Source organism: Lates calcarifer, linkage group LG21 (assembly GCF_001640805.2).
Source record: "Lates calcarifer isolate ASB-BC8 linkage group LG21, TLL_Latcal_v3, whole genome shotgun sequence".
Lineage (NCBI taxonomy): Eukaryota > Metazoa > Chordata > Actinopteri > Centropomidae > Lates > Lates calcarifer.
The window spans coordinates 77,888-105,641 of NC_066853.1; the positions used below are offsets into that span (position 1 = coordinate 77,888).

General features: G+C 46.4%; 3 protein-coding genes and 4 non-coding genes across 10 annotated transcripts; 6 read left to right on the plus strand and 1 right to left on the minus strand.

Annotated features, from left to right (window-relative positions):
* Nucleotides 1–46: 46 nt before the first annotated feature.
* Nucleotides 47–8,125, plus strand: spint2 (serine peptidase inhibitor, Kunitz type, 2). Its single transcript, XM_018704984.2, has 12 exons — nt 47–125; nt 393–725; nt 2,528–2,698; nt 4,460–4,543; nt 5,237–5,308; nt 5,470–5,493; nt 5,734–5,895; nt 5,999–6,061; nt 6,153–6,323; nt 6,422–6,466; nt 6,629–6,737; nt 6,829–8,125. Exons 1-12 carry the CDS (start codon nt 47–49, stop codon nt 6,917–6,919), a joined length of 1,404 nt encoding a protein of 467 aa, XP_018560500.2. The 3' UTR covers nt 6,920–8,125.
* trnar-ucu (transfer RNA arginine (anticodon UCU)) lies at nt 3,026–3,115 on the minus strand. The gene is given in 2 exon segments: nt 3,026–3,061; nt 3,079–3,115. It is a non-coding gene; the product is annotated as a tRNA-Arg (tRNA).
* Nucleotides 8,126–8,609: 484 nt separating the features above from the next.
* On the plus strand, nt 8,610–19,273 carry atg16l1 (ATG16 autophagy related 16-like 1 (S. cerevisiae)). 4 transcript variants are annotated; one of them, XM_018704968.2, is made up of 21 exons: nt 8,611–8,807; nt 9,555–9,666; nt 10,439–10,532; nt 10,701–10,806; nt 11,909–11,982; nt 12,182–12,251; nt 12,910–13,091; nt 13,168–13,233; nt 13,322–13,408; nt 13,575–13,634; nt 13,779–13,823; nt 15,695–15,797; nt 16,416–16,521; nt 16,653–16,723; nt 16,805–16,876; nt 17,471–17,591; nt 17,679–17,784; nt 17,872–18,021; nt 18,231–18,278; nt 18,376–18,477; nt 18,559–19,273. In XM_018704968.2, the coding sequence occupies exons 2-21, from the start codon at nt 9,561–9,563 to the stop codon at nt 18,650–18,652; spliced, it is 1,863 nt and encodes a 620-aa protein (XP_018560484.1). In that variant the 5' UTR covers nt 8,611–8,807; nt 9,555–9,560; the 3' UTR covers nt 18,653–19,273. The 4 variants fall into 4 exon arrangements, 3 of the variants coding, with proteins under 3 accessions (XP_018560484.1, XP_018560485.1, XP_018560486.1); XR_001964163.2 differs by lacking the exon at nt 18,559–19,273 and having other exon boundaries at nt 8,610–8,807; nt 17,872–18,104; nt 18,376–18,476; XM_018704969.2 differs by lacking the exon at nt 13,779–13,823 and having other exon boundaries at nt 15,692–15,797.
* LOC127139091 (small Cajal body-specific RNA 6) lies at nt 12,352–12,621 on the plus strand. The gene has a single exon (XR_007808979.1). It is a non-coding gene; the product is annotated as a small Cajal body-specific RNA 6 (non-coding RNA).
* Nucleotides 16,020–16,293, plus strand: LOC127139092 (small Cajal body-specific RNA 6). The gene has a single exon (XR_007808980.1). It is a non-coding gene; the product is annotated as a small Cajal body-specific RNA 6 (non-coding RNA).
* LOC127139093 (small Cajal body-specific RNA 6) lies at nt 17,128–17,405 on the plus strand. Its single transcript, XR_007808981.1, has one exon. It is a non-coding gene; the product is annotated as a small Cajal body-specific RNA 6 (non-coding RNA).
* A 153-nt stretch (nt 19,274–19,426) lies between the features above and the next one.
* Nucleotides 19,427–27,149, plus strand: sagb (S-antigen; retina and pineal gland (arrestin) b). The gene is made up of 16 exons (XM_018704974.2): nt 19,427–21,068; nt 21,256–21,325; nt 21,417–21,477; nt 21,619–21,663; nt 21,897–22,096; nt 22,295–22,354; nt 22,582–22,649; nt 22,737–22,872; nt 23,221–23,305; nt 23,393–23,465; nt 23,562–23,699; nt 23,784–23,861; nt 24,293–24,307; nt 24,507–24,559; nt 24,820–24,829; nt 26,600–27,149. Exons 2-16 carry the CDS (start codon nt 21,278–21,280, stop codon nt 26,691–26,693), a joined length of 1,164 nt encoding a protein of 387 aa, XP_018560490.1. The 5' UTR covers nt 19,427–21,068; nt 21,256–21,277; the 3' UTR covers nt 26,694–27,149.
* The last annotated feature ends 605 nt before the right edge of the window (nt 27,150–27,754 follow it).

Sequence of the window (27,754 nt, forward strand, 5' to 3'; positions counted from 1 at the left end):
GTGAGTGAGTGTGTGTGTGTGTGTGTGTGTGTGTGTGTGCGCGCGAATGTGTGTTTTATCTCAGGGACTGCGCGGTGGTGACGCAGCAAGGGGGCGGGGCCGCGGTGACCTCACCTGTGGCTCAGGTAATTTTATCTGCGACAACAAAAAGCCTGTTAACGCGGAAGTGGCTCATTGTCCTCGCGCAGCGGAGGAAGTTCACCTCGAGCTAGAAACATAGAAACAGAGTTAAGAACTTAGACCGAATCCAGATCCACACCCGGTCTCAGATCCAGATCAGAAGTTAAGATGAAGAGCAGGTTCAGACTCGGTCTGCTGGCGCTCTGCGTCCTGGTCTGGTCCGGCCTGGCTCAGGACTGCGCCTGGGACGAGGCTCCGGGTCAGGGTCTGAGCCCGTCCTCCCGGGGAAGCAGGGATCGAGTTCCTGGGCCGGCTTGAAGACACCGGTCCGGAGACCTGCCGGGAGGCGTGCTGCGACGAGCCGGACTGCGACCTGGCCCTGTCGGCTCAGCCGGCGGACGGAAGACCACAGTGCCTGCTGGTCAGCTGCACGAGCCAGAACCATGCCGGGGACGCATGCGTCCTCCAGCCCAACTCTCAGTCCCAGGTGTACCGGAAGAAGGCGAAGAAGGTGGTCCGCAGAGAGGCGGGGGAGGACGGAGAGAGACCGCACGTCGAACCGCTGCTGGACTCCGTGGAACCCAGGACCAACGAGACCAACAACAGTAAGACCCGCTCTGATTAATGATTATTGATTATTGATCCAGTCCCTGTCTTTAAAGTTTCCTGATCAGAGAGCAATAATCAATCACCTCAGTATCGATCCACGATCAGCCTCATTTTCCTCTGACTGAACCACCTCAGCAATAATCACTCAGCAATAATCAATCGATCTCTTCGTGATGATGATCCTTGTTTAAGAATTTTTGACTTGACGGAAAGTTTCAAAATAAAAGCTGAGTCACAGCAGAGTGACTGAGCCTGAAGGTTCAGAGATAAGAGGAGGGAGGTGTGTGTGTGTGTGTGTGTAATAAATCAGGTGTAAATCAGGTTGAAATCTGTTGCCATGGTTACTGAATTCAGAGATCTGAGCTGTGCTCTGGGTTGATGATTTGTCGTCAGTCTGTTCTCATGTCGTTGCTTGAAACTGTTTTCCCTGCAGTTTTATTGTGAAAGTCCAGCAGGAAGTGTTGGGTTTAATGACCAGGTGGAGGAGGTGAGTCGGGTCAGAACTGGTTCTGGTTCTGAGGTCGTTAGTCAAACTGCAGTGGAAACAGAAACGGTCACCTTTAACTCACCTGTGCAGGTAGATCCTGACTCACCACAGAGCGATGAGGAAACAGTTTGTGGTCGAACCGGTCGCTCTGGTTTTTACCTGTAAACACCTGACACCTGAACCAGACTCTGGTCGGGTTAATCACTGAAACAACAAAGAGAAGAAAATGAAGGAAACAGAATTTACTGATGTAATGAATATCTGATCAGTCTGAATCCAAACTTTAACCTGAAGGTAAACGGTGTGTGTGACGTCAGCTCACCTGCCGGCTCACCTGTGGGAGGAAACAGGTGTTGTCAGCTGAGTGTTTGAGGAGTTTTCAGGGGAAACACAGACACATATTTCTACAGAAAGAGATTTGATCTGTTCCCTGCTGATCTGTCTGATGGTTCAGTGAACAGGTGAGACACACCTGTGTTTGTACAACAGCCAGTAGGAACACTCACGCTCTGTGATTGGTCAGAGGAGGTGCAGGTGTAGTTTGTTGTTACTGTCTCTGTCCACAGTCACAGTCTCTGTAAACTCCTCAGAAACAAACAGAGTTAACGAGAACGAGTCAGTAAACTACACACAGACTGATCTGAACCACCAATCAGGGTTTGTTGACTCTGACTTCACCTGAGCTTTAGAAATGATCCAAACAGTCGAATAACCCACTCAGCAGCAGATTCTCTAAGTTCAAACAGCAGATTAGATTTCAGTCAGACCCAGCTGACTGTTTACTGGACGTCCTGGCATTTTCGTTGTAGTGGTTCTTCCAGGTCTGTTGTTCTCTGTGATGACCATGATGGTGGCTGAGCAACAACGTCCTGACATCAGCTAATGATCAGCTGATCATCAACTGATCATAAACTGATCATCAGCTGATCATCAGCTGATCATTAACTGATCATTAACTGATCATCAACTGATCATTAACTGATCATCAACTGATCATTAACTGATTTGGTTATTGAGCTGGATACTTTTTATGAAGAAACACAGTGAGAGAAGACTTCAGACATTTCTGCTGTCAAGCTGATCCAGGATCAGCCTCTTCAGAGTGACCCTGAGCTGAGAGCAGCCTTAAACTGGTCTGAGATCAGCACGTGTGGTTCACATGTTAATCTATATTAACATCACACTGTGACAGGATTTATCTCTGGGTCTGCTTCACAGGTCCAGGATCAGTTTTAAAGCTGTAGACCAACAGAATATAAACCCGTCACAAGTCCAGGATCAGTGTGTGTTGATGTTCTCGTCTCCTCTCAGTTCGCTGTCGGCTGCCGATGAAGGTGGGCTCGTGTCGGGCGGCGTTCCCCAAGTTTTACTACAATGTGACCAATCAGAGCTGTCACAGCTTCACCTACGGCGGCTGTGAAGCCAACGGCAACAACTTCGAGTCTCAGGAGGAGTGTGAGGCGGCCTGCAGCGGAGTCACAGGTAACTCATCAACTGATCGGCTGCTGATTGATCGGCTGCTGGTCCTCTGTCATTTTAACTCTCTGCAGCATTGATCAATTAATCAATTAATCAGTTAATCAGTTCATTGATTTGTTGATTGACAGAAAACTGAAGCTGTTCAGATCCATAAATCTGATGTTTCTGTTTAATATTTTATCAGATAATAATCAGCAGGTGAATCACTGATGAAAATGTTCATGTTATTGAATATTGATCAATTATTGAAGATAGAAAACATCATGTTCTATAAACTGAATCAACTGAAACAACAGTTGCTGCTGCAGTGGTTGAATAAAATAAAAACATCGACTCTGGTGGGACTCGAACCCACAACCTTTGAATCTCTTCTCAGAGTTGACTAGAAGTCCAATGCGCTATCCATTGCGCCACAGAGCCTGTTGCAGCCTGTAGGGTGTCAGGTTCAGTCATATGGGTGGGGGGTCGGGGGCTGAAAGGTCAGAGGTGAAGCAGCTGCGTCGTCTGTTTAAACAGACACTGTGATTCACTGACAGAACATTTCAGTCTGACTGAACTTGAAAGTTTGATTGACATTTATATATTTAACACAAAACAATAAACAAACACCAAATATTAGAGAAGTGAGAGAGAGAATCTGGGTCATCATTAGTTTATGTTTAATACATGAGAGACACAGAACAAGGTTTATATCAGAATAATGATTGACTCTCTCTATGCTCTATCCATTGTGCCACTGGGCCTGCTGTTTTCTGGGTTAGGGTTAGGGTTCTCCATGAGAACTGACCAGGAGAACCTCTCTGATGCTTCCTGGTCTGTAACTGACCAGAGGTGATTTCACGATTGTTGTTGGATGAGATCTGTGTTCACTTTGTTCTGGACGTGAAGAACACAAACAAGAACCTCAGTGTTGTTCTACAGGAACCTCAGTGATTAACTCTGGACTCACCTCTGTCTGGTCAGAACCATGTTTCTTCACAGACGTTTATTTAAACTTTACAGCTGAAACATTAAATCCATTATTAAAATCAAGTGTCAGTTTAAATCTAATTTGTTGTGTTTTATCTGAAGCAGTAATATGTTAATATTCCAGCTGTATAACAGCGAAGAGACGTAAAGTACCGACATCACGTCTGATCACATGATCTTTTCAACTGATCTTATTGATCCTGATTTAGTTCTCAACAAAGTAAAACAGGTTTTAATCAATACACTGGAACAGCCCTTTAAATGACAAGAAATAATGATCAGATTAATCAATCGGGATGATTAGTTGTTTCACTCTAAATGAAACAGAACCAGTCAGATAACAAAAGAAGTAAACAACAGACTCACACTGTGACTATCAGCTGTTAAATCAGTGGTTTTTCCAGTGGAGTTCTAAACTGATAAAGTTCCTGTACAGGTGTGTTCAGGTGTGATTGTTTGTCTTTAGGATCAGAGTTCACAGAACCGGTCTGACCACAGCAACCTGACACCACTCACACAAATAAACTGTGTATCAGAGTGTGTGTGTGTGTCAGTGTTGTGTAATGGCGGCCATGTTGACGTGTTGGATTCTCTCAGAGGAATGTGAGAACAGTGAGTTTACCCACCACTCCCAGATAAAACACAGAGGACAGTGTGTCAGAGTGTGTGTGGTTTGTGACTGATGATAATGGTGATGGTTAATGTTGGACCTGATTTAAAGGAGCAGTCCACCATCACAGACCCGGTTCTGAATGTGTGAAGCTGATGAACCTCAGTGTCTCTGTTGTTGTTCAGGTTCAGTTCTTCCTGATGACTCCACTCCTGCTCCTCCTGAACCTCCTGCCAAAGCTCCTCGCATGGCTCCGTCCTTCGACACAGGTAAACTCTCTACTGTAAACACCTGTAGTAGTGATGTACTGTACTGTAGTATACCTGATAGTATCAGCAGTAATAATAGTGGTGCATGTTAGGAAGAGCTGAGATTAACATTAATAACTGGTTTCTAACTATAATGCAGCTCTGATCAGATCTTCTGTTGGGAGCTGCTGGAAGACCTCTGCCTATATCACTACCAGACTCCATTGACAAAAACATGAATTTTACTGGGAGCTGCTGGAATACCACTGCCTCCATCTCTTAGTGTGTTTGTGTTACTGTGTGACTTTCAGTGGTTGAAAAAGTAATCAGATACTTTACTGAAGTAAAAGTACTTCAATGATATATATAGGGTTAGGGTTAGGGTTAGATGTTTCTGGTTAAACTAAAAGGATCTTCCTCTTTAATAAAAAGCTCTGTCTTTGTAGGGATCCTATCATCATGCTGTCAGACTCTGAGAAGAACAATCTGAGTCTGTCAGTGACAGAAACAAGAACTTTAGTGGACAGACTTTGACGTGGATGATTGATCACTGGATTACATTCCAGCAGCTGATTCCAAAGATCTTTGTTTCTATCAGTCATTTACACCCAGAAACATTATACAGATTGAAAAAGAGTTATCCTCTAAACAAAAACCTAGTTAGGACCTTAAAGTAACCTCAGATTTACTCCATTACTTTCCCTGCTGGTCCAGGTCTGTCTGAAGATGCTGAAGGTCCAGTTGAGTCTGAACCTGCTACTACAGAGTCTGTTCGTGAGCGCACAGGTAACATCACACCTGGACACTCCTCCACTAAACAAGTTATTGCAGTCCCAAGTATTTAGAGACAAGTACTGAAGTTACTGTTAACGAGGTGAATATTTTCTCCTCTACAGGAGATGATCAGAGTTGATTTCTGATTCAGACGTATTTTCTCTCTCCTACAGAAATGTCTGCTAAAGAATACGCCGGTAAGTTTCAGCCTCTCTCCACATGTTCTGTCCATCATCCTTCAATAACAGTTAAACCCTCACCTGTGTCCGCTCAGGTGTTGTTACCTGACGTTTGTACTGATGAGATCAACTTTTTATCAAACATGTTTTCATCTCACACTGAACTTCTTTTACTTACTATTCAGTGATCAGAGAAAAATAAGTTTCTTCAGCAGGTGTTCTCTAACTGTACCTGTCTGCGTCCTCTCGTCCAACCAGAGTACTGTGAGGTCAAACCTGAAGTGGGTCCCTGCAGGGCAGCGTTTCAGCACTGGTACTACAACAGTCAGACAGGTGACTGTCAGTCTTTCATCTACGGAGGCTGCAAAGGAAACAAGAACAACTATGTCAACAAGGAGAGCTGCATGGCTACCTGTACAGGTGAGTAACGCACCTGTCTGTGCCTGTACAGGAGAGTAATGCACCTGTCTGTAGAGTCAGGAGTGAATTACTAACTACAGATGTTGGTTCTGTCATCCCTCAGTGTCCGTGGTTCCATCCTCTAAGAAGTCCTCGGGTAACAATGGATTGTCTCAAAGGTACAAAGGTGAGAAATGATTCAGACAAACACGCTGTCAGCTCTGAATCTTTGTATCTTTGTATCTCCAAGTTTCTGAATCTCTGTGTCTCTGTGTCAGATGAGTGCATGGCGACCCCTGACCCCGGTCCCTGCCGTGCCGCCTTCCCCAGGTTCTACTACGACTTCGACACCGGCACCTGTCAGGCGTTTATGTACGGTGGTTGCCGTGGAAACAAGAACAGTTATGGCACCGAGGAGGAGTGTTTGAACAGCTGCAGCATTAAAGATGGTGAGAGGAGACTTTACTCATTTGAATCAGATGACCTCTGACCTCTGACCTGTGACCTCTGAGGAAACACTTGTCCTCATCTTGCTCTTCTCTTTCAGGTCCCTTTGATAAGCACGGTAGAAGTCGTAACCATTGGACTGCAGGTCAGTTTTTACTCTGAACCCTGGTTCAGAGCTGAGATCAGACCTGGATAAGACCTGGATCAGACCTGGACTGATCCCAGACTGATCCAGTCCTGGTCCAGTTTGTATCATCAGGTTTTTCACAATAAGAGCCTCCTCTGATCTTCGCCTCTTCTCCTCCAGCCTTCTTCCTCTTCATCACTCTGGCAGCCATCTCGGCTCTGCTGCTGGTGACACTCGTCGTCATCTCTGTGAGACGTCACCGCCTTACCCGCCGTCCCTCCTCCATCAGGTGAGGCTGGAACACCTGGCTCAGAGCCGCCCCCTGCTGCTGAAACACATCAATAACAACAGGAGAGTAACTCTGATGTATTTGTTTCCAGTGATAAGGAGGAGCTGCTCACAGATCCAGATGAGCAGTCCTCTGTGGAGTCTCTGTCCGTCCCAGAGAGTCCTAAACCCAACAAGGCCTGAGGAGAGACCTGGATCCACTGGGGACCAGCATCAGACGAGGATTTCTGCTTTAACTGCCTGAGCTGATGACAGCTAATCAATAATCAACATAAAACCTTTCTAACTTGTGACATTAGTTTTTCTTGTCCTTTACTCAGCAGGTGGATTTTATCTCCAGAACAAACCTGATCTGTTCAGGTTCATTGCTGAGCGTCAGAGCTAAGCTAAGCTAGCTGTTTCCCCCTGTTCCCAGTCTTTATGCTAAGCTAAGCTAATCACCTGACCTCTGTCAGTCTGAACAAAGACTGGAGGAAGACTTCCCAATCAGAATAAGAGCCCCTGATGTGTGCAATGATTCAGGAACAGGATGATCTTTTAATTTCTGTAGTTTCAGGTTTGATTTCTTGTTTACTGACGTCTGAAACATAAACAAACAAATAATAAAACAATTAATCATCACTGAGTTCATAAAGAAGATTTTAAATGGTCATGTAAAATTATTTATGAAGGAAATCCTCTAAAGTCTCATTCTAAACATTTATCACTGAATATTTTTGTACTAAATCAAGAACATGAAGGCGTCGCTCTGACCTCTGTGATTGTACTTTGATTCTTTTAATATTTTACAGTTAAACAGTTATATCAACATTAATCAACACATGAATCAAATTTCTAAAACGTTTCGTTAACTTTTCAGTAGAATAAAAAAATCATCAGGTGTTTGAAAGTTTTACTGATCTGCAGCCTACGTTTCCCATAATGCACCTAGACAGATCTGATTAGTCGCCCTCTGCAGGCGACTGATTAAACTGCATTAACTGCTCAGTCATTTACTGTACTGATCTGTGTGTATATTATCGATTATTGACAGGAATAATTTTAAACCAGATGATTTAGTTTAATGTATCTACACTCACATCTTTTATTTTGAAATTTACATCCAGAAAAGTTGAGTTCATTGAGAGTTCATTGACTTTGTTATGAGGCAGTAAAATAATAAGTGTGAAAACATCTTCAGTTACTTTACAAAAACACAAACAGGACAAAAACATTTTAAACTGAAGTTAAAAGTTTTATTGTTGTTTTTCTGTGAAGGAAACGTTTTTACAGACCGAGGAAGTTTTTAATGTTCAGAGAGTTTAATCTGTAGATTTACTGCTGGTTTTAAATGTGACCTGTTAACTCTGTACTCAACTATACCAAGAAATAAAACTCTTTTAACACAAAGGTTTTTACCTGCATCAGATTATCTCTTTCTAGGAATCATCGAGACACACCCAGGATGCACCAACTACATATTATTCTTCTATTTACACTGATTTTAAATACAAAGTAAATATAAAAGCAGCTCTGACTCTGATCATCACGGGGAACAGAAAATATAACTCAGAGTTGAAACTGGAAAAATAAATAAGCAGGAAATTCTTCTGACTGTTATTCCAACATCTCCTGATTTGGAACCTGGACTTAAATCCTGACTGAAGTTATTCTGTTATATATTATGATAAAGTTTAAAGTCTTTTTCAGCAGAGTTGATCATTAACAGATGTTTCATCAGAGAAACATATAAAATATAAAACATAAAATCAGCTGTGAAAAAACTGGAACCTTCAAGAAACAGAAAATAAAAAGACTATAATCCTAAAAAAAAACAGATTTCCGTTAGAAGCAGAGGAACAAATATCTGAGCTCCAATTTAGACCCGACCGTATTTTCGTGCGACCCTTCCGGAAGTGAGTGGTCGGAACCAAGATGGCGCTTAGTTGGAGCGAGTTAGCGGAAGAAGCTGATGTCGGTTAACGAGACAAACGGAACCGTTTAACTACTGACAGCACCGAAACAGCAGCATCGAGGTTAACGGGGAAGCGTCAGAGGACACGAGCCACGGCCCAGGGCTCCGTTAGCGGCTGTAAGTTTGACTTTGATCTGCTTGAAAGCTCCGCGGCTAGCCGCTGCGTTAGCACGCTAACATGTCGAGTCACGGATGTTTGTGTCCCGGGAAACGGTCCGGTAACAGCTCACCGGAGCCGCGGCACGGAGGAGCCGACATGATGATTCACCGGTAACCGAGTTAACGTCGATAGAGCCAAGTCAGAAACGACCTGCTCTGTGGCGTTAGCTTGTTAGCCTGTTAGCTCAGGCTCCTCCCGTCTGTGCAGCGGGTCATGTAGCAGCTAATGCTAACCGAAGCTGCTAACACTCCTCAGACCCAATGTGTTTTTATCGCCTCGTGCTTTTACCTGTTCTGCGTCACCAGGGTCGGTCACCTGAGCTACACGAGTTTCTCTAATGTGAACTCTGGTTCCGGTTCAGAAGTGAGTCACAGGGAGGTGGTGGTCCGGGTGGACCGAGGACCCACAGAAGCCAGGTTCACATCCAGAGACCAGTCCGGTTTCAGTTTCAGGACAGACTAGGATCTTTCCCTGACCCTGAACCAGGATCTAGAGTCAGTCCAGGTGCAAACTGACAGAGACCTGATCCAGTTTCTCACAGACCAGGTTCCAGCTACAGATCAGTTTATAGGAAACAGGAACAGAGACTTTTACTGCAGCGGTCTGCCTCAGCTTCCTGTGTCCACAGGAGGTAACACATGTGTGTGTTTGTTGTGTGTGTGTGTGTGTGTGTGTGTGTGTGTGTGTGTGTGTGTGTGTGTCAGGTGGTGATGGCGGAGCGGCGGGTGGAGTGTACTTGGAAGAGACACATCTCAGAGCAGCTGAAGCTCAGAGACCGGGTCCAGAGGCAGGCCTTCGAGGAGATCATCCACCAATGTGAGTCCACCACAGTCAGTAGTACTCAGCTGAACTTTGGGATGTCGGCTGTGACCTATCAGAGTTGAGTCACATGACCAAACACTCCATAATTGAAACAGCAGAATCATCTCTATATATCTCTACCAGACTCCATTGACAAAAACAGGGATTTAACCAGGAGCTGCTGGAATATCCCTGCCTCCATCTGTTAGTGTGTCTGTGTTACTGTGTCACTTTCAGTGGTGGAAGAAGTAATTCAGATACTTTACTGCAGTAAAAGTACCACACAGTAACACAGACACACTAACAGATGGAGGCAGTGGTATTCCAGCAGCTCCTGGTTAAATCCCTATTTTTGTCAACAGAGACTGGTATAATATGGTTAGATTGCCAGGTTCACTGCTCTTGATCCTGCACTCACTCCAAAGATGTTTGTCTCAGTTTTGTTCCCTCTCAGTTGCCGACATGTTTTATCCGCAGACTGTTTACTCCTCAGATTTCCCATCAGATTTTGCTCTGTGATGTTTTCATCAACAACACACTGCAGGTTCAGAGCTGATCTGGATCAGACCTCAGACCTGCAGACTCGAACTGATGATGGTTTCTCTCCTCAGGCTCAGACATTTGACGTCAGAACTTTAAACTGAAACCTGAATGAGTTTGATTCTGCAGCTCCTCAGAAGCTCCTGGTCTCTGTTTCCCAGAGAGACCAGCTCAGTCTGGTCCTGGTCCAGAGTCCAGATGGTTCTGGTCTATACACAGAGTCAGTCTGACAGCTGGTCTGTTTCAGATAATCGTCTGCTGGAGAAGTCCGACCTCCAGGCTGTTCTGTCTGAGAGATACCAGACTGACAAATATGACGTCCAGAGAGGACACGAGACCAGGTGAGACCTCTACAGGTGTCTGCTGGATCAGTCCTCTGCAGGTCTTCACTTCCACCTGTCCCCTCCTCACCTGTCTCTCTCCTCCTCACCTGTCCCCTCCTCACCTGTCTCTCTCCTCCTCACCTGTCCCCTCCTCACCTGTCTCTCTCCTCCTCACCTGTGTTGCAGTTCGGGCTCAGACTCGAGTCGCAGTGATGCTCTGCAGCAGGAAATGGCTCAGATGAGGATCAGACACCAGGAGGAGCTGACGGAGCTTCACAAGAAGAGAGGAGAGGTCAGTCACTGCTCACAGGAAGTGATGTCATCTGGCACCCTCACTGCTCACAGGAAGTGATGTCATCAACATTAGCTGTGTTTGTTTGAACAGATCTGACTCCAAAAAACTTTTCACTGTGATAAGAGAGAGAAGAGGAAATGGCTGCAGCTTTAAGGACAGCAGTTGTTCAGAGTTTAGATGACATCAGATCAGATCTGCTCCTGAAGAACAGCTGAGCTGTTAACATTAGTTTACCACAAACTCTTCACAGTGTTGTTAAAAAGACGTTCACATTTAAAACCTGGAACATTAAACCATGAAGGCGAACTGATTCAGTCGTATCTCAGACTAGCTGTTGTTAGCAACAGTTGCTAACATCGCTCTACAAACAGCGTAGCAACATGTCCACAGATAAAACCTGAACAGTTCTCTGTGTCTGACTGACTTCATGTAAACTAATGAGACTGAGCTGCTATAAACAGGAACATTAGCAGAGAGTTCAAATCTGACTTCAGGGGGTGTTCCAGCTTCCAACTAGGAACTCAGAAATTCAGACTTCAGAGAGGAACTGGAACGCACCATTAACCAGCGGGTGCTAATGTTAGCTAGGTTAGCTGGCTAATATTAGCATCTGCTGGCGGTAAAGCTGCAGTCATTTCCTCTTCTCTTCCTCGTCACAGTAAAAGCAGTAGAATGACTCTGAATAGTTCTGGACTCAGATGTGCAGCATCTGGAAAACAGACTCAGAGAAGTTGGAGCAGGAAACGGGATTTTCATCAGAGGATTGTGAAACCTGCAGAGACAGGAAGTCAGTTTACAGTCTGTTAAATCTGTGAATCACACTCTGCTGATTTCTCAACAGTTTCCTTTGTTTCCTGTAAGTTTAACAAACACTGAGGATTCAGACCTTGTGACGATGAATGAATGAGTGAATGAATGAATTCCTCATGTTTTTTGTGTTTGATGAAATGATCCACTGATCCATCATCCAGTCATCTGGTTTACTTCTGCAGAATAATGTGTGGAGGAAGTTTCAGGTCCTGGTGGTAGGGTTCCATATTCCCAGGACTTTCCAGGTGTGTGTGAGTTGTCAGTGACTGTTTGTGTTTGTGTCCTGCAGCTGGCTCAGAGTGTGATTGAACTGAACAACCAGATCCAACAGAAGGACAAAGAGATCCAGAGCAACGAGGCCAAGTGAGTATCACTTTACCTGGCTATACCTGTCTACACCTGTCACACCTGTCTTTACCTGTCTGTACCTGGCTGAATCTGTCTGCACATGTCTGTACCCGTCTGCACCTGTCACCACCTGTCACACCTGTCTGCACTTGTCGGTCAGCTCACCTGAGCAGGTGAATAGTCTGTGTAATAACAACTTGCTGTGGTGTTTCAGGATGTTGGAGTATCAGCAGCAGATTGCCAGCCTAGAGGGAGACTGTCGGGAGCTGAGGAGCTACCTGCAGGTAACACATCACCTGGACCACCACACACCTGAGGGAGGGGAAAACAGGAGGCATTCTGGGAAATCCAGGAGCAGTACTTCCTGCTCCAGGAGCTGGGGAAGGTCAATGACGAACAGTAAAAGGTCTGATTACCCACGATCCTCTCCTGCTGCCCTCTGGCTCCCAGCAGCCCCTGCTCTCTGCTCCCATCATGCTCTAGTGATGCAGTGATGGTTCCAGGAGCTGCTGACAGACAGGAAGTGACATCACAGAGTCTGTACAGAGATCCTATTGGCTCAGAGTGATGACTGACATCCAACAGAACTAATCAGCACGGAGCGTCAGGCTGAGGATGAGGAGGGAGCTGATCTCAAGTTTTCAACCTGAGACCTTCATCATGTAGATCAGTCTAGACCGTACTCTTTATCTTATAAAAATTTACAGAGAGAAACCCAACAGATCATGACACCATGAGCAGCACTAGGAGACTGTGGAGAGGAAAAACTTCCTTTTAAGAGGCAGAAACCTCGAGCAGAACCGGACTCATACCCAGACTAGGTGTTTATAAAGTGTAGTATTTTGTGTTCAGGTGTCCCGTTCCTCGGTGTTTCTCCCCGTCAGATTCAGGTTTTTGTGGGTCCAGAGTTGTGACAGTCCTGGTCTTGGTGTGTTCCTGCAGGACCTGGAGCGGGCGAACCAGACCTTGAAGGACGAGTACGACGCCCTGCAGATCACCTTCTCTGCTCTGGAGGAGAAGCTGAGGAAAACCACGGAGGACAACCAGGAGCTGGTGTCTCGCTGGATGGCCGAGAAGGCTCAGGAGGCCAACAGGCTGAATGCCGAGAACGAGAAGGACAGCAGGTAGACCCAGAACCTGGAGGAGGGGGGCGGGTCCAGGTCCAGGTCTAGGTGTAACCCTCTGACTGATGTGTTTCAGACGACGACAGGCCAAACTGCAGAAGGAGCTTGCGGACGCTGCTAAAGAACCTCTGCCCATCGACCCGTCAGTACCCCTCAGATCCAGGTTTACTACTTTGTCTGAGACCTGAGACAGTCCTGACCCGGTCCTGACCCAATGTTTCTCTCCTTAGGGACGACGACATCGAGGTCCTGGCCGAGGACGGAGGGAAGGGGGGTGGAGAGACCTCACCCAACAGACCACTCAGTAGAACTCCCAGGTGAGGCCAGAACCTGTCCCAGGTCAGATCCCGGGTCAACTGGGAGACTTTATTAGACTCACTTAAAGAAAATAATCTGCAGCTGGATCAGCAACAGTCCATAACAGTCCGGATCAGTCCTGGACCTGGATCTTCTCTGACCAGGTGTGTTTTCATGTCTCCACAGTAAGAAAATCTCTCAGCCTCCTCCTGGTGGACTCCTGGACTCTATCTCCAACATATTTGGGTATGTAGCTGTAAAATCTTTCTGTTCTGTGGTGGTCTGTGTGGGTCTTTGGGGTCTATGGGGGTCTGTGGTGGTCTGTGGGGGTCTGGATTGTCCACGTTGTGATTTCTCTTCCTGTCTGTCTGTGTCTGTGTCTGTCTGCAGCGTGTCTGAGTGTGTTCAGCCTGGACTCCTCCCACCACACTCCAGGTGAAGGACTGTGTGTGTGTGTGTGTTCACCTGTGTGTTCACCTGTTCACACTGTCAGTTTTTGATTGACAGGTCACTGACTGACTGTAGACGGAGCCAGAGGTCACATCACTAGGCGTGGGACGATATGAAAATTTCATGTCACGATTACAACGTTACCTGGTTAACGTTACCTGGTTAACATTAGCTTAATTCACTTGTGACCTAAATAGCATCATAATGTAGTCGACTTTACTCGTGACTTTGCGATCTTCGGTGTAGAACACTTCTTCACGCCACTACTCAGAGCTTTCAGTGTCAGCTCTACTCGCTGCCGTCCTCCATTTTCAGGACAGAAAGACTCAGTGTTACCATCAGCTCAGTTTACCGACAGGTCGGTAGGTGAAGCTGAGAGAGTGCCCTCTGCTGGATCACTAGCAGACCACGTCAGATGATGGTCTTATGCAGACTGCAGCACACGTTTCAAACCAGTTTGAATTCCTAATAAAAAGTGAGAGCTGCAGTCTAAGGTTTGACTCTGGGCTTTATTTAGTTCCTCTGATCCATAAACTCTGTCCAGACTCCTTGATCTGGTTCTTGTGTTGGTGGTAGTGGAGGTTTGTGGTGTTTGAGTCTGTTGTGGACTGGTTCTAGTCTATGTTACAGAGAGAGTTCCTGGTTCTCTCACTCTCCATGCTGGTGTTTACCTCTCTGCTGCATCCATCAGATGGAGGGCCACATCATCAAACTGTCGTCCACATGATGAAAACATATTGACGTAAACAGTGGATTTCACAACATCACAAAATAAACAAAACATCATCTGAAACGGCCGACGTTTTTATTCCGTCTGATACCTGATCGTCGTACCACGCAGCCATGGGACACGCGGGTGTCATTTTCAGACAGAATCTGTTCTGATGGCTTGATTCTGACTTCATGTGTGAACAGTCTGACGACACAGATCCAGGGTCAGGGTTGTAACCAGTCACTCCTCAATAAGCTGTGCTGTGATTGGCCATTGACCTATCGATGGTGCTGCAGTGTGAACACACAGTGAAGTTTGTCGTGAACTGATCCTGATACTAAATCAATAACCATGTTTCAGAGGCTGTGGTTGTTGTGGTTTAACCTGTTGATGGTCACAGTTCATCACCGTTCAATCACTCCACCGATCGGCTCTGATCACTTATCAATACTCCACCGGTGAACAACTCAACCTCACTCTGATGTTTCAGTTAAAACTTGAAACAAGCTGGAACCAGTTTCTGTAGGTGTGGTGTGTTCAGGGTCAAATTTAATATCTGTTGATCTGAGTGAATCCAGATCTGAGCTGGAGTCAGATCAACCTGATCTGAGTCAGTCTGGTTTTCATGTGAACTGTTTTACCTCAACCATAACATGATGAAGCTGCACTGACGTTTAGAGTCGAGAGTATGGCACTACAGTATACTACCACTGAGCGTATAGGCGTCACACTGAGCATACCATTATCCCAGAATGCATTTCACTCCACCGGCAGCAACAGCGACAACTGGCGGCGATTTAAAGCAAAGATTTTTCACATTTATTGATCGTTTCTCTGTCCTTTTAGTACATTGGTTATTTTTTTAGGCTGACAATATTGCCATATAGATTTATAATTTGTGTTCAGTTAGTGTTTTAAACTCCTGTTTATAATCAGGATAAATGTGACAGAAATGTGACAGATGAGTTCAGGTGATTCTACCTGAGATGTTTTCCCTCCTGACTGTAACAGGTTCAAACAGCCTCATTATTGATGAACTGTATTTCTAATAATCAGCCCTGACAGTGTGATCAGAGCCTGTATTTATTGATTAGTGATCAGGTTGAGTCTGACCTTGTGGTGACTGTGAGCTCTCTCTCAGCAGGCGTCGAACTGCCAACTCTTTCAGTACCTCACCTGAGAACACAGAGGCTCCGTCAGGAGGCTGCGCCGAGGTCCGAGTCCCGACCACAGCTCTGCACGTGTTTGTAAGTAAACCAGGTTCCTCACCAGGTCTGAGAGACCGGATCAGAACCATCAGCTGAGAAACACCTCACAGCCTCTGATCGATTATTTCACTGTGATTCAGATCAATAATTTATCAGACGTTCTGACCTGGGATCAGCTGTTCCTCATTAAACTGTGATGTTTCCCAGCTGATCCAGGACCTGGTCTCACACACACAACAGGTACTGACCTCAGAGGTCAAAGGTCAGTGATGAACAGTAAAAGGTCTGATTACCCACGATCCTCTCCTGCTGCCCTCTGGCTCCCAGCAGCCCCTGCTCTCTGCTCCCATCATGCTCTAGTGATGCATTGATGATTCCAGGAGCTGCTGACAGACAGGAAGTGACATCACAGAGTGAGTCTGTACAGAGATCCTATTGGCTCAGAGTGATGACTGACATCCAACAGAACCAATCAGCACGGAGCGTCAGGCTGAGGATGAGGAGGGAGCTGATCTCAAGTTTTCAACCTGAGACCGAGAGAAACCATGAGAGACAGTTTTTACTGCGACGTCGATAAAACTGACTCTGTGTGTGTGTGTGTGTGTGTGTGTGTGTGTGTGTGTGTGTGTGTGTGTGTGTGTGTGTGTGTGTGTTCAGGAGGCCCATGATGGTGAGGTAAACGCTGTCCGGTTCAGCCCAGGCTCTCGTCTCCTGGCGACGGGAGGGATGGATCGCAGGGTGAAGCTGTGGGAGGTCATCGCAGGTAACACTTCCTGTCTCTGATGAACCAGGTGAGTCAGCACCTGTCTGACTCACCTGGTTCAGGTTGGACCCGGTCATGTGATGCGGTCTCACTGGGACTGGCCTGGTTAACGAGCTGTTTCCTGTCATCAGGTCGCTGTGAGTCTAAAGGAGCGCTGACTGGCAGTAATGCAGGAATCACCAGCATCGAGTTCGACAGTGCTGTGAGTCTGCAGCCGCTTGATCCAGATCTCAGCCTCTGTGGTTTAATGGTCCTGGTCTAACCTGTCGTCTCACATCCTCAGGGTTCGTACCTGCTTGCGGCCTCTAATGACTTCGCCAGTCGTATCTGGACCGTGGACGACTACAGACTGAGGGTGAGTCTGAGCCTGATCCTTGACCGTCCAGGTTCAGGTCTGGATCTGGACCTGAGTCGGGGTCCAGTATTTGACCTGTAGGGGGTGCTCTGACCAGATACCCCAGGTGTTTGTCTCTCCTCTGCTGCTGTAGCTAAGATGGTGGCCGTCGTCTCCTGAGCAGAGAGAGGAGGGAACAGAGTAAACCATCAGATATATTGATGATGTCACTGATTATTGATCGGTCTGAGGTGTGTGATTGTCCGTCTGTCGGTCAGTGATGTGATGTAAAAGGTCTGAATCTCAGCTCCTCCCCCTCTGCCGCCATCTTGGCTCCCAGCAGCCCCTGCTCTCTGCTCCCATCATGCTCTAGTGATGCAGTGATGGTCTCAGGAGCTGCTGACAGACAGGAAGTGACATCACAGAGTGAGTCTGTACAGAGATCCTATTGGCTCAGAGTGATGACTGATGTCCAACAGAACCAATCAGCACGGAGCGTCAGGCCGAAGGGGTGGGGCTTGAGAGATGATCTCACTCTGCTGCTGAGACCACAGATAAAACGGAGGTCAGTAAACACAACACAACAACACGTTAAACTGTGTGTGTGTGTTACAGCACACTCTGACAGGTCACAGTGGGAAGGTGTTGTCAGCTCGTTTCCTATTGGACAACGCTCGGATCGTCTCCGGGAGCTACGACCGGACGCTCAAACTGTGGGACCTCCGCAGCAAAGTCTGTACGTGATTTGTCGGTTTTTCTCTGACAGAGGGCTCAGTGTGTGTCCGCTCAGTTCACCTGTTCACCTGTTCTGTTACCTGTGTAGGTATGAAGACGGTGTTTGCGGGCTCCAGCTGTAACGACATCGTCTGCACAGAGCAGTGCGTCATGAGCGGACACTTCGATAAGAAGGTTCGGTTCTGGGACATCAGGTGAGTTTCACCTGCAGAGACGGAGGTTTACCTCACCTGTTCAGCGCTGACTGTGTGTGTCTGCCTCCTCTTGTTGTTGTGGGTCAGAGCGGAGAGTATCGTGCGGGAGCTGGAGCTGCTGGGCAGAGTGACGTCTCTGGACCTGAACCACGACCGGACTGAGCTGCTCACCTGCTCCAGAGATGACCTGATCAAGATCATCGACCTGCGCACCAACGCCGTCAGACAGACCTTCAGGTGACTTTATGCTTACCTGTGACTGACGTCCAGGTGTGTTCATCCTCACCTGTGAGTGTGTTTCAGCAGGTAGATCCCGTCAGGTAACCACTGCTCAGGTGTACTTGTTTGTTTTGCAGGGAAACTTGTTCAGTCTGAGACTGAACTATGAAACAGTGATTAGATCAAGGTGTGGCCCAGGTGTACTAACTGTGTGTTTGTGTGTTCAGTGCTCAGGGCTTTAAGTGTGGAGCTGACTGGACCAGAGTCACCTTCAGGTGAGTTCATCACACTTTGTTTCCTGAGAATCAGCTTTTACCTGGATTTAGAGGTCAGGTGACCTGGTGACATGTGACCCTCCTCTATCTGTTTCAGTCCTGACGGCAGCTACGTGGCCGGAGGATCAGCTGATGGAGCTCTGTACGTCTGGAACGTCCTGACGGGGAAAGTGGACCGAACGCTGGACCGGAACCACAAGTAAGAACCAGACTGAACCCTGACACACCTGACTTCACCTGACACACCTGACCCACCTGACCTCACCTGTTCTTGTTGCAGCTCTGCCATTAACTCGGTGTCCTGGTCGCCGTCAGGAGCGTACGTGGCGAGCGTGGAGAAAGGCAGTAAGGCCATCCTGTGGTCTGACATGTGACTGGCTGAGTCCCAGCTGGACTGTGACGGAGACAGAGACTCTGTTCAGTGAGAGGACGATTCAGCAGCTGGGCGGTCACGCTGCCGCCGTCGTCGTTGTCATTAATGTTGTTGTTGTTGTTGAGCAGCTGTGGACAAACTGAGGAGCTGCTCTGATCTGCCTTCATGTTAAAAACAGCTTGAATCACATGTTTACCTGAAGTTTTCATGTTCAAACTCAAACTGCCCACACACACACCTGACACACACACACCTCAGGCACACACCTGCCACACACACACTGCATCAGCTCCTGTTAAATTCCTGCTCATAATAAAGTCTTCATTAACAACTGATGGCGAGACCCCCCCCGCAGTAATACACTATGGTGTCCAGTAGGGGTCAGTCTTCAGTTCAAGGTGTTCAGGTGGAGCTCAGACTTGCACATCTCTGTGTGTGTGCAGTAACTACAGTGTCCAGCAGGGGTCAGTGTTGAGCAGCAGGTGGAGCCCTGAGGTCCAGGACCAGGTCCTGGTCTTCAGTATCTCTGATGCTGATTGAAGTGATTGGTTTTCAGGCTGCAGCTCTTTGGATCAATAAACCATGAAACAGCAGGAGGAAATAAAAACATGTCTGTGCTTCACTTGTCCTCCTTTATTCACCCCCCCCTTAGAAGACCAGAACAGTTGGTGAGGATTTGTTTATAGTTCTGATCTGTGCTGCGTTCAGGGACCTCTTAGCTCCTGTACACAACAGAGCTCAGTCACAGTCATTTGAATTAAATCACGTAATTGATCAGTTTGATCAGCTGTGTCGTCTAATCCCCCCCCCACCCCCCACCTGTGTTCAGGTGTGTAACCTGCTGACATCAGCAGACAGACTGCTGAGTCTGAGTGATGGGAACTTATCAGCTCAGCTGAGACTGATCACGTGTGATATAACCTTCACAACAGCTGTGAGGCGTTCACTGACACATCACAGCAGGTTGTTTCAGCCCTGGGCTGTGGTCTTGATGTGGATTTGGGTTTAAAATCCCAAACCACTGGGCTGTGATCAGAACTCTTCAGCCTGATTCAGGTGTTCAAAAATGATCAGGAGTCGGCAGTGTCCAAGGCAGCAGAGTTTATTTGTCAACAAAGAAACCTGAGAACCGTTCACAGTGCACACAAGAAAAACCAGAAATGCCCCAAAACTGTACTGGCTCTGTCCCTCTTTTTATACAGTTTTGTCTGTGACTTTCCACACCTCTCAGGTCATTTTACTGGTCTGTCAAATTTACACCATTAAAACATTGGGTCGTTTGGTCTCGGTCCTTCATGTTCACAGATACACGGAGTTAGCATTAGTTTATGTGTTTTAATATTTTACAGATTTTAGTTTTGGACCAAACTGAGCTGAAACTTTACTGGACTCAGCATCAACTGTGTCTTTATGTTTTAATCATTACTGGAGCCTAGAGGTCAAAGGTGCAGGAGGTTCATTTAGTTTAATGTCAGAGCTGTGATGAACCTGCAGGGGGTGCTCTCAGGACCCGAGACTGGTGGTTCCTCAGAACAGTCTGAACCCAAGGTCACTTATCTGTTTGTTTGTTGGAGCTTTTGACAGTTTTACATGGTCTTCATCAGCAGGTGTAGCAGGTCCAACCAGGATCAGGTCTCCTGCTCCATCCTCCCCTCACTGTGAACAACAAGCGAACCACAACCTCAGACCACTTCATGCTGCCCCAGTGTGATCTGAAGGTCCTGGTCTGATGAAGCCAACAGAACCACATCACCTGCATCCTGAGGTTCCTGAACCCAACACTCTCCTCAACCTTCAGATCCATGAAAATCACATGATCAGAAATCACATGAGAACCTGTCTGACACCTGAGGACCTCTTACAAGGACCTGAAGACTCTCCTCAGCAGCTCAGGTCCCCCTCAGAGTCCGTCATTCCCCCTCAGTGCCCCACAGAGTCCCTCAGTCCCCCTCAGTCCCCCTCAGAGTCCCTCAGGGGACTCGATCATAAGCCTTCTCCAAGTCCACAACACACATGTAGACTGGACTCATGCACAGATTCACGGTTTGTTCCTGACTGGACCTGAACAGGATCAGGACCTGGTTCATGTTGTTTTAACTGACACGTTTCCCTGTTGTTTCACTGATCCATCCTGGGAGTTTTTACAGCTCAATATGATGAAGCTGCTGAGGTCCACCTGAGTGTTAGTGTAGGATTATCTGAGTGTGTGTGTGTGTGTGTGTGTGTGTGTGTGTGTGTGTGTGTGTGTGTGTGTGTGTGTGTGTGTGTCAGTAATGAGCAGCCTGCTGACCAGGCTGTGTGTGTGTCTGTTATAAATCCAGCTCAGTGAGTGTGATCAGCTCAGTCTCTGTTCTGTCGATAGAGGACCAGTTCACCTGTTTCTCCTCAGCTCGGACTTCACCTGCTCATTCGTCCAGGTAACGACCTGCTCCTGTTTGTTCTGACGACAACTCGGTTAGGTTAGGTTCAGTTTCTGGAGGAGGGGGTTGAACATAAGGGGGTATAGACCTGATCTGGTTACTGAACATAAACAGAGTCAGGTTTTATCTGATGAAGATGATGATGATGACGAGGCTCAGATGAAGGACAGCATCTGTGTTTCAGGTCCAGAAAACAGGAAGTCACCATGAGTCCGAAACACGTCGTCTTCAAGAAAATTTCCCGCGACAAGTCGGTGAGTTCTGCAGCAGGACTGAGCAGGTCCTGGTCTCTGTTGGTCCCAGTTATTACCCTCACCTCCTCTGACTCCCCCCCTACTCCTCCAGGTGGCGGTCTACATGGCCAAGAGAGACTTTGTGGATCACTGCGACTTTGTGGATCCAGTCGGTGAGTTCTGAACCTGGAACTGTCTAAGCTAGGCTAACAGTTTCCCTCTGCTTCCAGCCTTTGCTCTAAGCTAGGCTAACAGACATCTTTAAACAAAATGGCATCCATCAGACACAACTCTGATGTTTGTACTTCTCTCAGATGGAGTGATCGTGATCGACCCGGCACAGCTGAAAGGAAAGAAAGGTCAGTGTGCTTGACCTTTGATTTTTTAACGTGACCTCTGGTACTGAGTTTTACAGGGTCCCTGAAGTAACCGTCACCCTGAGCTTTATTTGTGTTTTATTGTGAGGTTGTGATTTTCTGGATCCAGCAGCTCCTGGTGGTCATCAGTGGTACTGCATCCTGTGTGTGTGTGTGTGTGTGTGTGTGTGTGTGTGTGTGTGTGTGTGTGTGTGTGTGTGCGCGCGCGCGCGCAGTGTACGTGATGCTGTCGTGCACGTTTCGGTATGGGCGTCAGGACATGGACGTGATGGGCGTGGCCTTCAGGAGGGACCTGTTCCTGGTGACCCGGCAGGTTTACCCCGAGCTGCAGGACAAAGAGAAACTGACTCACACCAAGATCCAGAAGAAGCTGCTGAAGAAGCTGGGAGACAACGCCTTCCCCTTCTTCTTCGAGGTGAGGACTCCAGGATCAGGTCAGACCAGCATCCTGTCCACTTTAACTGACTCTCTGAGGTCCTGAACTGGTCTCTGAGATCTCCTCAGACCTGCTGATCCATATCAAGAGCTTCTCCTTCAGGCTCCACCTTCAGATCAACATGTCTGACCCCTGACCCCTGACCTCTGACCTCCACCTGACTTGTCTGTGTTTCAGTTTCCAGACAACCTGCCGTGTTCTGTGGCTCTGCAGCCTGGACCCTCTGATGTCGGGAAGGTAACTGGTCTTTATTCAGTCTGTTTTATGGTGTTCTGGTTCCTGTAGGTTCCTGTTGTGGTCCAGAACAGGATCCTGGACCTGCAGGTTTACAGAGTTTATCTGGTTCAACTTTGCTCAGTAAAAACCCAGACCAGCCACAGATCCAGAATCTGATGTGATTCTGGGTTTTCCAGGTGGCTCAGCTTGCTGGTCCTGGTCCTGACTCTGACTCTCTCTGTTGACAGAAATGTGCAGTGGAGTTTGAGGTGAAAGCTTTCTGTGCTGAACACCAGGATGAAAAGATCGACAAACAGTGAGTTCAAAACCAGATCCAGGTCCAGTTCAGCAGCAGGATCTTTACCAGGCCAGTTCTGGTTCACAGGTGTCATCTCGTCCGCAGGAGCTCAGTTCGACTCAGCATCCGGAAGATCCAGTTCAGTCCAGAGAACAGCAAAGTGGTTCCAGTGACAGAGACCACCTTCGAGTTCCTGATGTCGGAGAAACCTCTGCACATCAAACTGAGCCTGCCCAAAGAGGTCCGAGTCCAGACTAGTCTCACACCAGGGTCCAGTTCAGGTTCAGAGCTGGCTTCAGGATGAGAGACTGGACCAGTTCACCTGAGTCTCTGACCCTGAGACCAGCAGGTCCAAGATCCAGATCATCCACAGGTGGAACCTGGATTTTAGTTTGGAAACCATCTCTGGACCCAGGCTGTAATACCTGTCCCTACCTGTCTGTATCTGTCTTTGTCTCTGTCTCACCTATCTGATCTGTACCTGTCTGTCTCACCTGTCTCTCTCTGTCTCACCTGTCTGTCTCACCTGTCTCTCTTTCTCTCACCTGTATGTCTCACCTGTCTCTCTCTCTGTCTCACCTGTGTGCAGACATTCTACCACGGTGAGCCGGTCAAAGTGAATGTTGAGATCACAAACTCGTCCAGCAGGAACGTCAAAGACATCAGCATGTCAGGTGACGTCATACCTGTTGTGTCAAATGACAGGTGTTACAGGTGATCACACCTGAGCTTGTTGACAAAGGTGTTGTCTGTGTGTGCAGTCGAGCAGGTGACCAACGTGGTTCTTTACTCCAACGACAAATACGTCAAATCAGTGGCCAAAGAGGACACAACGTGAGTCTGACTGAGGGGCTTTTATTTTGAAATGTGAGCTGTGTAACTTCCTGTTGTGTGGTTGTGTAACAGTTGTGACTGGTTGTGGTTCTGCAGGGACTCAGTTCCATCTGGGACCAGTCTGAAGAAGGACTACACCCTGTACCCTCTGCTGGCCTACAACAAAGACCGGAGAGGGATCGCTCTGGACGGACGCCTCAAACACGAGGACACGAACCTTGCCTCATCCACCATGTGAGACACACAGACACACACACACACATTAATAAATGTGTGTAAACTTCAATGAGCCTGTGTGATGTGTTTTGTGTGTTTCAGTGTGAAGGACGAGGTGTTGAAGGAAGTCCAGGGGATGCTGGTCTCCTATAAGGTGGTGCTCAGGATGATCGCCTCAGGGTCAGTCTCAGTTATGGTCTGCTGTGTGTCACTGAGCTCAGTCAGAGGTCAGAGGTCAACCTCCAGAAACCTCATTCAGCTCTGCCGCTCTCTGCAGACTTCCTTCATGCTGGTTCACTCCAAAATAACTTAGAATACAGTCACACACCGTCAGTCAGATCAGTCAGATCTCAGCTGTTCATCAGTCTGATGTAGAAAATAGTTTTCACTGTGAATCAACATCATCTCCACAAACTTAAAGTCTTTAATGATCACGAGTTCCATAAAAACATTGATTTGTATCTTGAACAAAAATTACCTCACTGTGACCTCACTGTGACCTCACTGTCAGGCGGCCATGTTGTGTTAACTGTTGTGTTTTAGGTTTTTGTGTCATGAACATCAGCTGATTCATCTTTTCTGTGTTTCTCTGTTTCTGCTCACAACAACAGGACGATCGGATCCAGGTACCTGTTTTCCTGTCTCTCTGTCTGTCTATCTGTCTGTCTGTCTATCTGTCTGTCTGACTGTTTGTCTGTCTGTCTGTCTATCTGTCTGTCTGTCTATCTGTCTGTCTGTCTATCTGTCTGTCTGACTGTTTGTCTGTCTGACTGTTCACCTGTCTGTCTCTCAGGTGAGTTACAGGTGTGTCTCTGTGTTTTACAGTGAGGTGTCTGTGGAGCTTCCTTTCAGGCTGATGCATCCTAAACCTGAACCAGGTATAACAGGAGTGTGTGTGTGTGTGTGTGTGTGTGTGTGTGTGTGTGTAGATAATCTGTATTGATCAGAAGTAATCTGGATGATAATCGTCATCATGTGACTCCGCTCTTTGTTTAGATGATGAACTGCTGATACACAACAAGCTGCTTAACACACACACACACACTGTCTGTACCTGTGACACCCCCCCACCCCTCAAGTAAACTGACAGTTTCTTCTCTTCTCTCTGTCATGTTTCCTGTCTGATCTGTGTCTGCAGCCAAAGAGAGGTGAGACCACAGTTACTTCACTGACCCTCATTCACTCTGTAAAATGAACTATTTCTGTAAATGAGTCTGTTCACAGTTGTATGAGGGAGAAATCCTGTCAGGAAACTGTTGAATTAACTTCTAGGTTCTGATAATACACTAATCCATCTTTTTATCAGAATCAAAAACAAATCACTGGAGCAAAATCCAAAAATAAAGTTTAGTGAGAGATTACGTCAATAAACTTGAGCAGACATCAGCTCGTTGTTCAGGGGAAGTCTGAGCTTCACCTCTTTATTTACAACATGTTTCATATGAAGATCAGACACTGATGGTTTGTTCTGTTTACACTGGAGGTCTGAACTTGGTGAGAAAAACATGGACACTCACAGAAAGTCTTTGTTGTTGTTTCTCTGTCAGAGAATCAGATCTGCTCCTGAAGAACAGCTGAGCTGTTAATGTTAGAGTTTAACACAAACTCTTCAGATTGCTGTTAAAAAGACGTTGATTGCCCCACTTGTTGATGTGAGGAGCAGCCATCTTGGATTCTGATGTCAGGGTTGGTGGGGCTGCTCTGACTTCAGGAGGCATTCAGGTTCAAACTTCTGAGTAGGAACCCAGAAATGCAGACTTCAGAGAAGAACTTGAACACAGCATAATATATACAAGAAATAAGGAGTTAGACATCCCTTTAAAGATTATTAGAGATAATTAGAACATTTCTTTGTGTTTGAATCAGGTCTGATAGAAACTTGTCGTCTTGATAATCAGTGGTTTGTGGGTGAACTGATCTCAGGTCTGTGTTTGTGCTCGGTTGTTTTTCTTGGAGCAGAAACTAAATGAGGACACAGAAAGGGAGAGTTAGTCGTTTCCAGGAAACATGTTGGGTTAAACTGAGGGATCAGGTGAACAGGGATGGGTCCAGAGGTTTGTTATTTGGTTCTGGGTTCACTTCATTGTTCCTGAGCTCAGGTGTCTGATCCTGATATCTGAGGAAACTCCACCTGTTATAGAACAACCTGCTGATCCTCTGACTGCTGCTTTATTAAATCTGCGAACAGGTCAACACGATGAAAATGTTTCTTCAGTTGATCAACTCCAAAAACTTTTAAATCAGGCTGTGTAGATTTATTACTTTATTACAGGTCAGGTGTTAAATGAGTTTGTATCTGGTTTCATTGCTGTGCAGTGTAAAGAGCTGCAGGACTGATCCTAAGTCAGTTAGCATGTTAGCATGTTAGCTCTTCCTGTTCCCTCGTCCCAGAGTCAGTGTGTTTCTGGTTAAATGTCTGAAATAAGGTCTGTGGTTTTAACACAAGCTCAAGACATTTTCAGGTTTTATTCTCCGACATAAAATGGGTCAGTAAATCCCCCACTCCTGATGTTTGAAGCTTTTACGTGTCTTAAAAAAGGCGGTTGCTAACGAGTGTCTAAATGAGACTACAGAGGTTGTCGGGGACGTTAACATGAAAACCCATCTACTCACCAGTCCACCTTTACAGCCTCGTTGTGTTTCTACTCACGCTCTTTCAAACTCTCACTAACTTTCTAAGAAGAAAGGCTTTTGTAGAAGAGCTCAGAGCTAAATGAAATGACCAGTTGGAAGCTTAGTGGTGGAGACGTTGACGTCATGTGACCGTGGTGTAGTTGGTTTATAGCCAAAACAAAATTCAGTTCAGACCACAGAGGAATCAGTTGACTGACGACATGGACGACATGTCTCTGTCCCATCATGCACTGCTTCAGTCCTGTGGTTCAGACACTGATCTGACCTGTCTCTCTCTCTCACAGTGAATCAGACGACATGGTGTTTGAGGAGTTTAAACGAGCGTACCTGAAGGGTGTGGTCTATGGAGACGATGACGAGTCTCCGACTGAGGCCTGAGGACAGAGTCTCTGCTAGTCTCAGACCTGAGGACAGACACAGTTTGGTCCAAACTCATCTTGGTCTCTGGTGTTCATGGTGTTTCCTGCAACCTGTAGGGGGTGCTGTGAGAAACCTGTATGGACCAAACTGTGTGTGACTGAGGCTGCAGACGATCATCCAATCACAGGAGCAGAAGTGACTGTAGAAGCTTGTTAACCTGCTGTAATAAAGAGAAAATAAGTGATCCTGTCTTCAGCTGTGAAAACACAGAGTAGAACAGACCGAGGTTCTGTAGTTAGATATGTTTCTACTTTGTTTTCTTTACCACAGTTTTTGATCCATGTATTACTGAGGTCAGAGGTCAGAGAGGAAACAGCTGTAACAGTGACAGAAGAAGCTATAGTTAGTGAGTCAATGCTGTTCAGTTTCCTCCTGCTCTGAAATAAAACAAACACTCTGATGCCAACAAATGAACTGTTGTTGTTGTCTTCCACCACTGTGATGTGTTTTTATACATTTATATGTTGTATTTCACGGCTGATCAATCAGTCTGTATCCTGAACAGATGAGTTACGCAACTCGTCAACACAAACGTTCAGTTTGAAAGTTTTAAGTTAAAAAGTTTTGTGGTTTTTCTGTTTCAGCTCTTTCTGAGAAAACAGTCACAGCAGCGATAATGTCCATTTTATTCATCTCAAAGGAAACTGTTGTTCCAAAATACAAAAACTGAATAAGAACTATTATTAGAGAATATTAAATATTAGTGAAAAACAAAATAAAAAGTGTATGAACCATTGTCTGGTAGAATACACAACAGAAACAAATAGGAGAGAAAACTAAAGATAAACTAAGGGAAAAAAAAGTAATATGACATGGTATTGGTAATATTATTATCAGCTGTCCTTCCTGCAGAAAACAGACATCAGAGTCAAAATGGCCGCCACTGAGCTCCCTCATAGTCTGAGGGTCAGATCAGGTGATGGTGGACGTTTTTAACTTCAAACTTTCAAACTGAATGTTCATGTTGATGAGTCATTTAACTCGTCTCTGATTCATCAGCTGTTTGTGACTATGGATCT

Bases quoted from the DNA above. Each gene is read 5' to 3' on its own strand.
- spint2 (XM_018704984.2), top strand. From the start codon at position 47: ATGTGTGTTTTATCTCAGGGACTGCGCGGTGGTGACGCAGCAAGGGGG. The intron at 2,699-4,459 runs GTAACTCATCAA...GTTGTTGTTCAG, and splicing joins GGCCTGCAGCGGAGTCACAG to GTTCAGTTCTTCCTGATGAC. The intron at 6,467-6,628 runs GTCAGTTTTTAC...CTTCTCCTCCAG, and splicing joins TCGTAACCATTGGACTGCAG to CCTTCTTCCTCTTCATCACT.
- atg16l1 (XM_018704968.2), top strand. From the start codon at position 9,561: ATGGCGGAGCGGCGGGTGGAGTGTACTTGGAAGAGACACATCTCAGAG. The intron at 10,807-11,908 runs GTCAGTCACTGC...TGTGTCCTGCAG, and splicing joins TTCACAAGAAGAGAGGAGAG to CTGGCTCAGAGTGTGATTGA. The intron at 15,798-16,415 runs GTAAGTAAACCA...GTGTGTGTTCAG, and splicing joins CCACAGCTCTGCACGTGTTT to GAGGCCCATGATGGTGAGGT.
- sagb (XM_018704974.2), top strand. From the start codon at position 21,278: ATGAGTCCGAAACACGTCGTCTTCAAGAAAATTTCCCGCGACAAGTCG. The intron at 22,355-22,581 runs GTAACTGGTCTT...CTCTGTTGACAG, and splicing joins GACCCTCTGATGTCGGGAAG to AAATGTGCAGTGGAGTTTGA. The intron at 23,700-23,783 runs GTGAGACACACA...TGTGTGTTTCAG, and splicing joins AACCTTGCCTCATCCACCAT to TGTGAAGGACGAGGTGTTGA.